This window comes from Mastigoproctus giganteus, chromosome 6 (assembly GCF_048544385.1).
Source record: "Mastigoproctus giganteus isolate SK-2022 chromosome 6, ASM4854438v1, whole genome shotgun sequence".
Lineage (NCBI taxonomy): Eukaryota > Metazoa > Arthropoda > Arachnida > Uropygi > Thelyphonidae > Mastigoproctus > Mastigoproctus giganteus.
Window position 1 is genome coordinate 43053532 of NC_143580.1, and position 15276 is coordinate 43068807.

The window sequence follows — 15276 nt, forward strand, 5'->3', positions numbered from 1 at the left end:
TCATTTAAGTTACAGTTCAATTAAATATTCAAAAAAAAAAAAAAGACACTTCATTACAGATTGTGTGAGGAAAATTCATAAAGTAGGTACACACTAATGTAATTTCATGTTTAAAGTGTTTTTCAAAATTGTTAGGAAATAGCAAAATGACAAACTAATGATAAAAAATGTATTAGAGGGAAAATTTTTAAAATCAAATTCTGAACAAGCTAACAGTCACAATAATTATTTGTACACATCTTTTAGATTTGAAAGTTTGTGTAAAACAAGGAAACACTTTTTTTTTTTTTATTGCAAACATGACTAAATAAGAAATCAGCTATTATAGAAATGTTGAGAGACTTGGAAAAAAAAAAAAGTGGCTAAAGAACAGCAACTCAAGTGCTATGCTCCTTTTAAACTGAAAAAGTACTGTTAAATATGCATTTATGGTTACCCTGCCTTTAAAAGGCAATTATCCTTATCTAATTTTAGCCATTCTTTAATTAATCCATTAAGTTTACATGTGCTAGTACTCCACCAGTAGTACTGATGTAAAACAGCATAAGCATGAAAAAATACAAAATGTAAACAAATGCAATAAATATGAGCACTATAGTAATTGTTAAAATTACATATACGTGAAGAAGAGAGACCGGATGTTGTTTGTCCTAGATAAAGGAGCATTTTGCAAGTTTCTGAGACAGTTCTGTCACAGGTGGAAATGAGTTAGAGATAAGGGATTTTTCTATCAAGAATGCTGCCAAACATTTCCTACTGAAGTAACAAATAACTTGTCATCCCTTAAAATATAGAGATTTTAACATCTTGTTCTCACTAAATTACCTCTGAATAACCTAAAAAAAAGTCAAGGCTGGCAAAAGACAGCAGCTCTAATGGAAAATATATAATGAACAAGTTAGGATAGAGAAGGATATACAGATATCCTTTACCATTTCTGGTTTTGCTAATTTGAGAGAGAATTATATTTTTGCACTTAGTTGAACAGGATGAAATGCAAACAGATAACTGCTAATAAAAATGAAAGGAGAAAGTAAAATCAAGTATAGTAGATGAAAATTATATATACACACAATTTTTCATAGAACCAATAAAGGAAACAAGAGAATTGTTGTTGGCATAAAATATTTGATAAGAATTACTGAATATCAAATCAAAATACTTTAGTCATATGTGCAATAAAAGAATAAGAAAGCAGCAAAGAGTAAATCCACACACCTATCTAATTTTGCACCTAATAATTACTAGTTATATAGCAATCCAAAGCATTTTTCAAAGATAGCCAACCAATGGGAAACAGTAAGAAAGTCTATTACAATGTTTATAGTAACAAGCATAGTTCTTCAAATAAAATTTAACACATGGAAGACTGCTAGTGTCTCACCAAAAGGGAAAAAATTAGTAAAATTTTAATTGTGTATTCAAACTGAGTGATAAGATAAACAAAATCAAAAATAGTGGTCGGTTCAACTCTCACCTTCAGCCATGAACTACTTCCCAATAATGTGAACTGATTTGATTTCAGATATATCTCACATACAACACTGTCAAACACATGGAAGAAGCTTCTAATTTTGGTATTAAGTAAAAAAAGAAAATTAGAAAGATTTTTTTCAACAACATGACTAAAACACAATAGTGCAAAAGTGTTATAAGTGCCCATGTTAGTAGTAGAATAAAGTATATAAATCATTTATAGATCAAAGCACTTCTTATACAAGTTTGTTTATTAAAAGATAAGTGTATATATAAAAAATATCAAATATTTGAATGAAAAACAATTTTTTTGTTTTATCAAATAGGAAAAAATTTTCTTGATAAAAATGAAAAGCAATTATTTAAATTTTAAAAAAAAGGATGCTGCCTTATTCAGACAATTCTAGCTGTCACCAATTAAAGCAGAATAATTAACTTATATCACAACACACAAAATTTACACAATCTTAAATTATGCTGTCTCTAATGGTAAATAGAATTTTCTAAGATATATCAGTACAGAAATTCTATTGTAACATTTAATAATTTAGATCAAATAAATTTTGAGGAAACACATTACTGAAAAATACTTGATGACAGGTATCACGGAAGGTAAAATGGAACTTAATTAAGACAAAAGACCATGAGGAAGGAAAGATGATCTTAAGAATCATGTATCAGTGATTGCCTGTGGTCATACCACAGGAAATCACTGATAACATCTCGGATATCAACTTCCAGAGACAAATTTACACAAAACTAATGTACAAGACCAAAGCAAGCAGAAGGTAGCAGTAATTATCTAACAATTCACACCTTGATGACTGCAATTACAGTTCAGCACCTTAGTTAAATTACCCAGCTGTCCACTCAGTGAAGCTTGCCTTTACTGTGCCGACTAATTAACTATAATTTAAACAAATATTCAATATTTAAGGAGTCAGGAAGTTAAAGTGAATGCCTACTCCACCTTTCTGACCTATTGCCCTAAATGTTTGTAGTCATTCTTTCTCAACAGTATTTACACTAAGCATGTTCTTTTGTACATTAATGCAATTAGAGTTACAAAACTTTATAATTAAAACTAGTACTTCCAAAAGAATTAACCAAATTTCCCCAACCTAGTGTAAGAAATCTGTCTACTCTTCTGTAATAGGAAATCCATCAAGTGAAATAAACCTAATCTATTTTAAATATTTCCCATAAAACATTAATGTGACCTGCAATTTCTAAACAAATATGTAAATTGCAGAAATGACTGGGGAAGGGAATAAACTGACTGAAATGGAATGGCAAATCCAAACTATATACAGAAAATGTAATTCAATACTGTTTTAGCAGTTTTTCACACATAATTATCCCACAAAAATTTGGAGTGAAATAACTTGCTACACTGAAGTTCCACTTTTGGTCCCGGTCCCATTAATGGCTTCATCGAGTTTACGTTGAATATTTTCAAATGCATCTATACCTAGATAGTCCACCTGACCACATTCCCATGCAAACTGTCTTGCAAGTCCCCCTGTTAATCCTTTGTCATTTGAAGCTTCAGGTGTAAAAGGAACTGAACTAATATTCATTTCAGCTATTTCTTCAGTCACACTTTCCTGCAATTAAAAATCAATAACTATTACTTCACTAACAGACTGATAATTCTTCAGAGAATAAATGAATTAATTTTCTCTTAACTTTCTTTCAATTAATAATAAAAAATTCACTGCCAAAATAATCTAGTTTTGTCATAATCCAATGTTTCTAGTATCCAAAAAAAAAAAAAAAAAAAAATTAAGTTTACCCTCAAATTTACTACAATTGTAATTTAAGCCATGTTGGATTTTTGAAACAATGCTGTTATGGCTCTGTAGTAAAGTGTATAAGTCAACTACTATAGAAAAATTATGCAACATTCTGCTGGAATAGAGAAGTCATGTTACTACAGTAACTATTTAAGAAAAAAAAACTTGGTGGAACTGTCTTAACTGCGTAGACATTACCACTGAAAACTGCCTATCAAACTTGTGCTATGATGGTTCTTTTCTTTTGCATGCCAGGACTAATAACATCACAGTAATATTCAAAGATTAATATTTCATAGTCTTGCTCCCACCAGCACCTATGGAAGCACTAATTCATGAGTATTTACTAAACTTCATTAAATTATTCAACATATCCAGAGTTAGTCAAGATCCAGATATATTCATTATAAATAAAAGGGAAAAAAATTTTTTTTTACAAAATGAAAGTGAAATTTTTCACAGAAATTAGGAATTCTTGAACACTTTCAAGGTTAGTTCTAAATTAAACCAAAACTGTTATTAAAATATAAGCAGGAGTAATTGCAAAGGAAGTAAATACTGCTATAAATATATGGAGAAATACATTTCAGAAAGGAAATGCAGTGTACTATTATAATTAACAATGGTCTAAAATATTTAAAGTAATAATGAGCTGCATATTATTTCATTTACAAAACAGTGATGCTATAAGATTAGGGATTTGACTATACGCAAAGTAAGCCACTGAAGGACAAACAAATTAAAAGTGAGTAATAAATATAAAACAAGTTTTATATCTAAATTCATATGGTATAAAACCTCTCATCAAAAAAATAAAACTTTGCTTGATAAATCCAAATGATTAAAATGTAAGAAATTATAATACTTTAAATAGTAGAGAAGAAAGTATATTTTTGAGAATTTTGTGCCACTTCACTAATAATTTATTCAATTCCTACTATTGTTGTTGTTGTTATTTGGTTTTTAGGAGCATTAGCAACTAAGGCCATATTGCTCCGGTGCGGTGGTCATTCCCTGACCTTTCCGCATGCTCCGTATTTGGTGGTGACGGGCTCGAACCCCAGTCTAATCAAGAAGTGTGTGCTACGCACTGCTGCTCCTTCCCACCTGGCTACGGAGGCGCCCAATTCCTACTATTAGTTCACACTCTCCCTATATATATTTATATATCTTGTTCAAATTTTCAATCGTTAATAAAATACTTTTTATTCATCCACTCACGTTCAAATAAATTTTTTTAAACTTGTAGTGGATGACACTTGATGTTAATACAATTTTTTCAAATATTAATTCATTAATTAAATTTAATTAATTTTAGTTTTATATGGGAGGAAAAAATTTCTCTTATATAAGATATTTAGCAGGATATAAATTTAGGAATAAAATTGAAATCAACAGGCAGTAGCTCAATCAGCAAAATGCAAGGATTTCGGTATTTTTCACGTGAAGGTGAAGAATGTGAGTTCAATTCTTGCGAAAATCAATAATTTTTTGATAAATTTTTGTTATTCATCCACTCAAGTTCAAATACATTTTTTTAAACTTGTAGTGGATGACACTTGATGTTAATACAGTTTTTTGAAATATTAATTCATTAATTAAATTTAATTTTAGTTTTATATGGGAGAAAAAAATTTCTCATATATAAGATATTTAGCAGGATATAAATTTAGGAATAAATACCGTCAGTGGCAAAGCGTGTAGATCGCTGGAAAAAAAATTTCTTTTTCGGATTCTTTTTTCATTCTGGGTTCTAGTCTGAGTCAAGGAGGGAACAAAATGGAAAATGAAACATGTGAATAAAAATAATAGTCCAACACCATATATAGAAAGGAAAATGGAAAATTGCAAGGAAATTCGCTTTCTATTTTGCCACTTAATATTGTGATTCTGTCATATGTATATACATATTTATATTAATTGTAATTATTTAATAAAAAGTAATTAAAATAAAATTTTTCTTTGTTGACCTAAGTAGGAATTGACTTTAAATTTTTTTTTATATTACTTGTTTTATTTTTAACAGTTGAAGTTGTTTAAGAAACATTGTGCTTATATTTTATAGTCATAATTGAAGTGTTAGCCCTTTCAAGTTTATATGCTGTTTAAAGTTTCAGAGGATATTACAACCAAACCCAATGCAGGCAGGCAGGAGTCGGTCGTAGACTGCCTTGATATTAACTAACACATGCATGCAGGCCGTAATTCATATGATATGAGCATTCACAGAATAAAACATATGTTCATTTTTGAAGATGCCAGAAATGCTTAATAGGATTTAGATATTCTTGTGTTATTCAAACATCTTTTACACATTTGTTGTGGAGGGGTAAATATGCAACATTACCAGGTATACCTTATCTGCAAAAATGTTCAGATAAGTTGTGGAGTTCAGGAATGCTCTGCAGTGGATCGGGGGACCAAAAGTATAAGGTGAAAATATACCCCACAAATGTTCAGATAAGTTGTGGAGTACATTTCTGCAAAAATGTTCAGATAAGTTGTGGAGTTCAGGAATGCTCTGCAGTGGATCGGGGGACCAAAAGTATAAGGTGAAAATATACCCCACACTGCACTGTTACACCATCCCCACAGCCTGTACACAACAGGAGAGCATCAGTGCTTTTTGTAGTTTCCCTCCATGCATGTATTCTTCCATCAGTGCTAAAAACAAAGGACTTTCCTCCAGTCTTCCTGCAACTGGTCTTTGCATTCCTGACACCAGTCCAGCCATATTTTTTGGTTGGCATCTAAGATCCTCCATGAGGAGCTACCTCCTGTGGTGCATTGCTTGTAGTTCTTTGCATGGCACAGGTGCTGATGCTTTGTAAATGTTCCAACATTACATGCAGAGATTGGTTGTTTGGTGATGACCATACTTGATAATCTGCTCCTGACATCCAGTATCATGCTCCATCACCATGAATTTTCAGCTGCAATTGCAACTGTTCACAGGATTTTTTCCTAGAGGCTTTTCCACTCATTAAAGAATCAAATGACAGTAGCTAGGTCACGCAGCTTTATAGTGTTTTCCTGCATATGCCACATGACAAATTTATGCATTCAATTTACAATTTTAGCACAGTTTCTGTATATGGTCCAAACCTTTGTGGTCCTAATAAAGTGGACAGGTAGTGTGCACTCATTATTTTTTTATGCTTAAATAATGAGGTAATGGTATATTAAATTGAGAAGTATCAGCTTATTAAGATTTTATTTTTCTTATTTGTTCAAAAACTATACACATAATAGGTCAGTAATATCTTTCCAGGTATGAGACTAGTTTGTGAGATATTACAATCATGCCCTCTAGCTTTGTTACAACAAAACCCATCCCAGCTAGCTATGGTAAAAGGAACATGGATTACAATCAGATGATCTAAGCCAATTTAAATGCAATGAGATACTTATTTTAAATATGTTTTATTCATACAGGAAACTATGAAACTGACCTCAAAAGATCAACCTGAGTTGGGGGGGGGAAATTGCTTGTGTTGGCAGGAAACAAGCTATACTAGTTTTCCTTCCCTCCTTTTGTGTCCTCTTTGAAGAAGGGAAAACAGTGCATCGTGGATACTGTAGAAAAAGAACTATGCTTGCATAACAGATTTTGTTGCTTTAGCATCTATTACAACTAAACCTTATTATTTCCATACACTGTTACTCAAGTCACACATGCACATTTACTTGGAGATACAATTTTTGGGTGATCAATAATATGCCAAATGTACAAACACACACACACACACACACACACACACACACACACACACACACACACACACACACACACACACACACACACACACACACACACACACACACACACACACACACACCAGAAATAGAATCACTGTTGTTTCTGAATGACTGTCACTGATCACTGCTAAAGAAAGTATGAAGTAAGTGAAAATTTTCTAACAAATGACATGGAAAATAATCTGTCCAAACTGCCAAAGACACAAAAAGCCTTTTGGAGTGTTGGCATTCTAGAACGTAGTATATCCTTGTTGATTGATATCATATTATTCAAAATGATGCAATTTGATGTTGCTATCATTCCCCAAACAATATGGGATTATATATGCATTTCAGGATGCATTAATTGAAATCATCTTACAGTGAAATTCAGTCTGAACTGGGTCTTAAAAATTTGTGATTTGAAAAGACTACCAAAAACTGATAGGAAAACTGTTATGATGAATGTAATGATACTGTATTGCATACAGTATCATTATGCAGTATATTTCTATTTACTTCACTAAGAAGCGTGTGTAAATCATCAAGAATTCATGTATTATTTAACTTGTATTATGAATGCACAATGTAATCCATTTTGTTTTTGGGTGGGGGAGATGCACACAGAGAGATCACTAAAAAATACAAAACACATGATTTCCCGAAACAGGTGCAAAGCACTTTCAAGTGTTTGAATACTTGCATTCAAATTTGAGAGACCATTAATAAATGTACTTCATGGAAGGGAAGAAGAGAGAAAGAAAAAAAAAAAAAAAAAACTTTCCATTAGAGTATTTAAAAAAAATTTACCATTTCTCAAGGAATTCACAATGAAGTATATATGTATTAGTAGTGGTAATTATGCAAGGAAGCAAGCTTATATACAGCATTAGCAGGAAAAGAATTAATATACCAGTTGGTATATTATTCTGAGATTACTCCTACCTATATGCAGTACTGTAAATTTATCAAAGTTAAATGACAACTGCCACTCTCAGCCCTTCTACCTAATTTTTCTAGGTTTGTTGCAGTAGTATGCTTTGATTTCTGTCAAACTATCTTGACAATATCCATATTGTCTGAAAATTTAAAGAATAAGCTTGATATGCCTTCATTAATAAATACTGAAAACAGTTAGCGGTCCAGGTGCTGAATCTCTAACAGTCCAAGAAGAACAATGACAATTAATAACCACCTTGTCTTCTGCCACTTGCCCACCTTTTTATCCATAGCAGTAACTTTCCTTAAATGCAACATTACTCCAATTTGTACAACAGTATTTTTATGCACAACAGTATCAAAATCTTTCATAAAATTCAAGTATATGATATCAAAATTATTTTATTATTATATAATATATTTATTAATATATAAAATTATTATATGCCTGCTATAACAGAATGGATGAATGGGCAATGTGCCCATACTTAATGGGAAAATTTTAAAACTGAATTACGAGTGGTTAATTTAAATGGAATTCTTGTGCTCTACCTATATATCTATAATTACAACCATATTGACATTCCATCATATAAACAAATGTTATTTAATGCCTTCATGTATATGCTTTCTTAAAAATTCCTCCCTAAGTGGATAAAGTCAGCTTTATGTATGTTTTATGAAATACCTATTTTAAATTCTTCAAACAGGCCTCTGGGGTTGGGTAAATTCATATTGTGATTTTAAATGTTTCTCACCAACCAAGTATTAAAATAAGACACGGAAACTAGAATTTTAAAAAACTAGTTTTTTAAAATTCCAGTTTCCGTGTCTTATTTTAATACGTGGTTGGTGAGAAACATTTAAAATAACAATACATATTTTAAAACTCTTATTTGCATAAGGTTGAGACCGTCCCATATATACACTTCACACACAGGAAATTATAATTCTAGTGCAAGGAGATACTGGTTATCTTCAAGAAAAAAAATCATCATGTTTTAATAAAAATGTAATATTGCTACAATGGAGAAAGACTAAAATGTTAGTATAATTTTTCATAGATACCATTATTTCATAAAAACCAGTCCCTGAAGAAGCCATACATTAAAAGAAATCCCATTATTTGCCTGCACCCTAAAATTCAAGTATATGATATCAAAATTATTTTATTATTGTATAATATATTTATTAATATATAAAATTTTATTATATGCCTGCTATAACAGCATGGATGAATGTTTCCTTAAATGCAACATTACTCCAATCCCTGACAACCCAGTTGTGAAATTAAGTCCACAATATGAGAGATACCAAATGGTGTTTAGTTTAATACTATAAAATTTACTATTAAATTACACACACACACCACAGTTTATAAGCTGGCATATATGTATAACTAGTGCTAGTATGCATGTTACATGAAGGTAAGATGGCAGGAGATGTCTTTAGGGCAGGTCCTTGAAAGTATTATGGTTTTGGCACTTGCCATTCATTTTGTATTAGTCTGGATTCAAAACCCCTCTGACAGAGTTCTTAAAGGACTCTTCAATCAGAGCTACAGTAAGCCAATCTCAAGAGTAGGAACAACACATCTACCCACCAAGGCATCTGCCTGAACTACCCATGTCGGCAACTTAAACCAATGATTAACAACTTACTGTCTAAAGGAAAACTTACTCTATGGCCTGAATCCAGTCTAACTATTCCCCTATAATTTGAATTTATGGTCTATTTTCAGCATTGTTTATAACTGTGAAGATTTAACCATAATTCATTTTACTGCCCTCTCTTAGAGCCTTATACACCCCAATCAGATCCACTTTAAAATATCTAGTTATCAAATGCTGTAGCCCATTAATATAACATTGTTCCTCATATGTGTGCCCCTTTTTTCTCCCAGTTTCATCTTATTTCAGTTTTTGATTATTCAGTCTGCATTCTAAATTTTTCCATGTCTCTCCCAGCTTTATAACTTTTGTTTTTATGTAATTAATTCTCATAGCAAGTTCTATACAGCCTTTATCCAGAGATTCTTGAAGATCTTGTAAGCTACCATTTAACAACAATATAATCTGCATATAAATGATCCAATTTTAACATTTCCCATACTAAACTTTGTCAGTAACTTTCATTCTTTTATTAAGTGGTTCACAAAAATCTTAAGTAGGAATAAGTGCAACCGATTCTCAATCTAAAATTAAATTAACTTTAAACTATTTCCCAATGCCCCATCAATTGTCATTGAATTTTCAATTTTTACAAAAACTTTATTCCCCTTAAAAGGTTATCCTTGATTCTGTATTATTCTAAAATTTTAAATAGCAGATTTATGGGTACTTTGTTGTGAGCTTTTCCAAGATTAACATTTGTTAGGGTCCCATGACTTTTCTATAAATTGTTATAGTACCAATACTTGTTCCTGGAATCCTGTTTTACCTACAGCTTTGACTACTCTTCCCCAACTTTACATTCAAAAATACAAATCTTCTTCTTTGAAATACTTAATCACTAAGGAATACACAAAAGTTTAAAACTTTCTATTTTCCTTACAACTGTAATTTCCACATTCAGCTTTCCCACATCACATATTGACACAAATAATACTGTGCTTCAACCATCTGGAACTTCCTTTGAAAAATGACCTCCAGATAATGATGTACCTACCTACATCGTATCCAGGGGGTGCATGACGACCAGGTTTTTGAGTGTTTTTTTAGATAGACCTGGGAACACATATGCATGGTTAAGGGGGGAATATTCCCCTTCATGAAATAAAATCCTATCATTGTTTTATTTTATATACAGATTAAAATTTAATTAAAAGTAAGTAATTTTTATTTCTTGCCCACCTAAACCAAAGGAAATCATTAGTTTCATTCATGTGGGGGGGCAAGAATGTTCTATACTTAACAGCTGTCAGCAAATCTGGGAACTTTGATTTTTAGTTGTTTTAATATCTCCTATATTTGTCACTAAATATTCCATTTAATTTGCTCAATACAAATTGATGATCATTTCCCATTTCGAATTCTTTATACAAGAAAATAGAAAATGGGAAGTGACCATCTCATACTCTATATATGCTTGTATATTTAAGTATGAGATGGTTGTTTAAGTTCCTTTTAAGATAGTCTATGGCAGTGGTTTTCAACTGAGCTGCAGCAACAACATTCCAGGGGTGCCACGTAATTTGGGTTTAAGTTAAAGTTATTTATTTATTTTTAATTTATATATTTATTTCATTATAAAAAAGGTAAAACCTTATTATTGTGTTCCATAAACAGCAATGACAGTATTTTTACACATGTCAACTGATCATTCTATTTACAATTCCAAAATTCAAAACCTCAAATTATAAAAGATAACAGTTTCATTACATACAATATTATGTTATGGTTAACCTTTTCTGCTCCCTTGCTGAGTGGGACTTGGCATGATACAAATGTGTGCCCCAGGACTTACATTTTTGATTCTTTATATAGAGGTACTAAATTTTAATGACTCATATAATAATTTTATTCTTTATATAAAGTATATATAATTTGTATTATGAATTATAATTTTGTTTATAATTATATTATAATAATAACAACTATCATATAATATCTTTTTTGATATTACACACACACTATACAGAGAGATAATCTGATCTAACAAACAGGGGTGCCACAAAATAAAATAAATGACTTAAGTGTGCCATTATTAAAAAAAAGGATCAAAAACCACTGGGACTTTCTTGTTTCTATTATGCTCCCTCCATGTAAACCTGTGGCTATCTTGATGTGGAAATACTGTGTTTGTAATTAGAATGCATAAAGCCTTTTACTGTCACCGTTAGGTTAGGTTTACCTTTCCTTCCAAAATATCTCTGTATGTGTAATTGTCATTTTCTACCCTGCTATTTAAATTTCCCACCAATACTAATTTTTTTTTTTTTTTTTTTAATTAGCTTCTACTCTTTCTAAAATATTAAAGAACTCTTATATTTAATCTTTTTCAAGTCTTCAACTTGGCAATATGCACTGTAATGAATACATGAAGAGTTCCTGGTGATCTTTTAGTTTGCTTTTAATGTAGATGAACCAAAAATGTATACATTTAGGGGAAACTGGATTTAGCTGTTTAAATTTCAGTTATATTAATCTTTAAATTTTCAAAAACTTAACTAGTATGTGTAATGTTGTCCCACATAAGTTATGATATCAAAATAAGATTAACTACATAATAGTTATTTCAGAACTATGAAACTGTTTTTATTCTTATATATACAGGGTGTCTCAAAAATATTGGTAAAAACGTTTAGGGGAGGTAGGTAACTAGAAGTAGAGGGGAGGTAGGTAATTAGAAGGAATGTGAATAGGAACCCATAACCGGAATCGTCACCGTAAGTCGGTACACGGTGCTGTTCATCAGTTCACGAGAGGGAAAATTTCTGGTTTACTCATTCAAGCAGTAGTCGCTGCACGAAGAGCATGCATCGATATACGAACTGTGAACTGGCAGACATGCACCTAGTGTATGGATTAGCAGAGGCAATGGACGAGCCGCCTCAACGAATTTATGGAGAACGCTTCCCAGACAGACATGTACCGGACCACCGTTTGTTTGCACGTGTGCATCAAAATTTGTGCAATTATGGGTCATTTAGAGGCAATAGGAGTAGTGTGGGCACACCACGTTTGACACGAACTCCCGCCATGGTAGAAAGTGTGTTGAATGCCGTCCGGAATAATCCTACTAGCAGCACACATGCCATTGCCTCTGCTTTAGGAGTGTCTCGTTGCAGTGTACAGCGTGTCTGGCATGCCTTACGCGACGATGCCTTACACCCCTTTCATCTCCAAAGGGTTCAATTACTGCTCCCCCAAGATCATCCTGCACGTATGGCTTTTGCGCAATGGTTTCTCCAAGAAAGTGTTCAAGACTTGAATTTTCCAGCCTATGTTTTGTTCACGGACAAGGCTTATTTCACTCAGGAAGGCTTATTCAATCAGCACAATGTTCATGTGTGGGCTCACGACAACCTACAGTGTGCGCCCCCATGCGGCACAACGTCGCTTCGCAATATGTGTGGGCAGGTATGGTTGGTGACTGCTTAGTCGACCGATACCTGTTACCATCCCGCATGAACTCCGCTAAATATCGGATCTTTCTTGAACAAGTTCTACCAGGGTTACTTGACGATGTTCCAGCAAATGTGAGACGCAACACTTGGTTTCAACATAACGGGGCGCCTGCCCATTATGGAAGGTATGTTCGTGACCATTTGAACAGGTGTTTTGGGCATCAATGGATTGGCCATGGTGGACCCGTTGCCTGGCCCCCACACTCACCTGATTTATCGAGCCTTGATTTCTTTCTGTGGGGAGCCTCAAATCTATCTTGTATGAATCGACTGTGGAGACGGAAATGGATCTCGTGGCGAGACTCGTCTGCGCTGCTGCTACTATCAAAGAAACTCCAGGTGTGTTCGACCGTGTCCGCCAATCCATGCTGCGTCGGTGTCACGCATGCATCGTGCCTCATGGTGGAACCTTTGAGCATCTGTTGTAACATCATGAAATGCATCCATCTCTTACTCCATTGTTAATATTATGTCAAATAAATGTTTGCCACTAATTACTGTCTTGTGTCATTTCTGCTTCTTGTGCCTCTGCTACTACTTTCCCGTGACGTTTCCGGTTATGGGTTCCTATGCAATTCACATTCCTTTAGATGTTATCTACCTCCCCTAAACATTTGTACCAATATTTTTGAGACACCCTGTATATGGATCACTAATTAGAAGTTGGTCTTTGCATAAACAAAATCATTAACAGCATTTTTTTTTTTTCTTTAATTATTTAATTTTTTTTTCTAATGAAAATCTTGAACATATATTAAACAATGTAACACATGAAAATTAATACTTGAAGGATGGCAATCAAATGTACTCCAAAATTCACTGAACAGTGACAGACTTTACTAACTTAGAGAAAATCTCAATATTTCATAAAGTTCTAATAAATATACTTACTTGCACTGTCTTCAGTTTAGGTTTCACATTCTTGATATATATATTCCACCAGAGCTGCAAGTGTTCCATAAGATGATGGCAGTCATCACGTGATTCCACTTGGCCTGTTGTTTCATTATATTTTAACATCCATGGTTTTACTGCTCCAAGGAAATGAACTATCTTTATCCCTGATCCAAACCTAGCAATGAAAAGTACAGAAACAAGGTGGGAGAGAAAGAAAGTAAAGGAAACAATTTTGTCAATGAAAACCAAATATTATATCGCACTAGAGAAGAAAGAGAATCTTTATTGCAACAACATTTGATTGTAACTGGTTACAAAGTTAAATAGTGTTGCACTTTCCCTTCATAGCCAAAAGGCCAGGGGATTACAGATATGAGATAAAGAACTCAACTGAGAATGTCAACTGCTAAAAAAAAAGTAGCAGCAAATAATTAACTTACTACTTTAGTAATGTTTTGCTAGCAATCTCCTTATTGTGCCATCAGACCTGATGGCACAGTAAGGAGAATTTGCAGACAATGCTTTTAAGCTTGAGGAATACTGTTTTGGAGTCTACATGGATTAAAAATAACATTTAATTCATAATCCACAGGAATAACTCTATTTGGGAAATCAGAAATGTTAAGTAGTATATAACATTACAAGTTTAAATAATAAAATTGTAGTCCTTGACATTGTGCTGCATATATAATAATATCAAGGACTCGTAAAGTGAGAACTTGCTCCAATTATGCCAGATACTACTGTGATATATAAATGGAATATTTACAACCATTAAAAATGTGTAGGAAGAAATAAATCCAATGTTTAGCCTTTTGTAAAGACAACCCCTTCAGAATCACATACTGATGCAGACTACCACTTTTTTATTTCATATTCACTGTCATATTTTTGTATATCAAGTTTTCACTGTTGTTTAAAATATATTATCTTCAGATTTCTATTTCTTTTTTTTATGATCACCTGATCATTTTTTCTAACAGTGGTGAATTTGGCTGACATTCTGTAAGCAAGAGAGTACTCTACTGAGCAGTTGTTTTTTTGAGCAAAAAGATTTATAAAACTGGCAATATTGTTACAGCATAGTGTGAGTTTATGTAACTGATAACAAGAAGTACTTTGTTAGCAGAGGATGCCTAAAAAAAAAAAAAAAAAAAAAAAAAAAAAATTATGTATACAGGAAGTGATTATTTGCAGACTTAGCAAACCTGTTAAATAACTGTCAACATCTGTGTTTAAAACAAACATCCACTTTTAACCCAGCAGCACCTCACTCTAATTTATAACAAACACAGTCACATG

The 15276-nt window shown here is 32.5% G+C and overlaps 1 protein-coding gene across 3 annotated transcripts in view; it reads right to left on the minus strand.

Moving 5' to 3' along the window:
* Positions 1 to 2049: 2049 nt before the first annotated feature.
* Positions 2050 to 15276, minus strand: part of LOC150084201 (glycogenin-1-like) — a 138149-nt gene continuing 124922 nt past the window's right edge. For all 3 annotated transcript variants that reach the window (XM_090375092.1, XM_090375093.1, XM_090375091.1), the window contains exons 6-7: positions 13969 to 14149; positions 2050 to 3083 (exon numbers count right to left, since the gene is read on the minus strand). In XM_090375092.1, the coding sequence (XP_090231218.1) occupies positions 2865 to 3083; positions 13969 to 14149 (400 nt within the window). In that variant the 3' untranslated portion in view covers positions 2050 to 2864. The remainder of the gene's footprint in view (positions 3084 to 13968; positions 14150 to 15276) is intronic.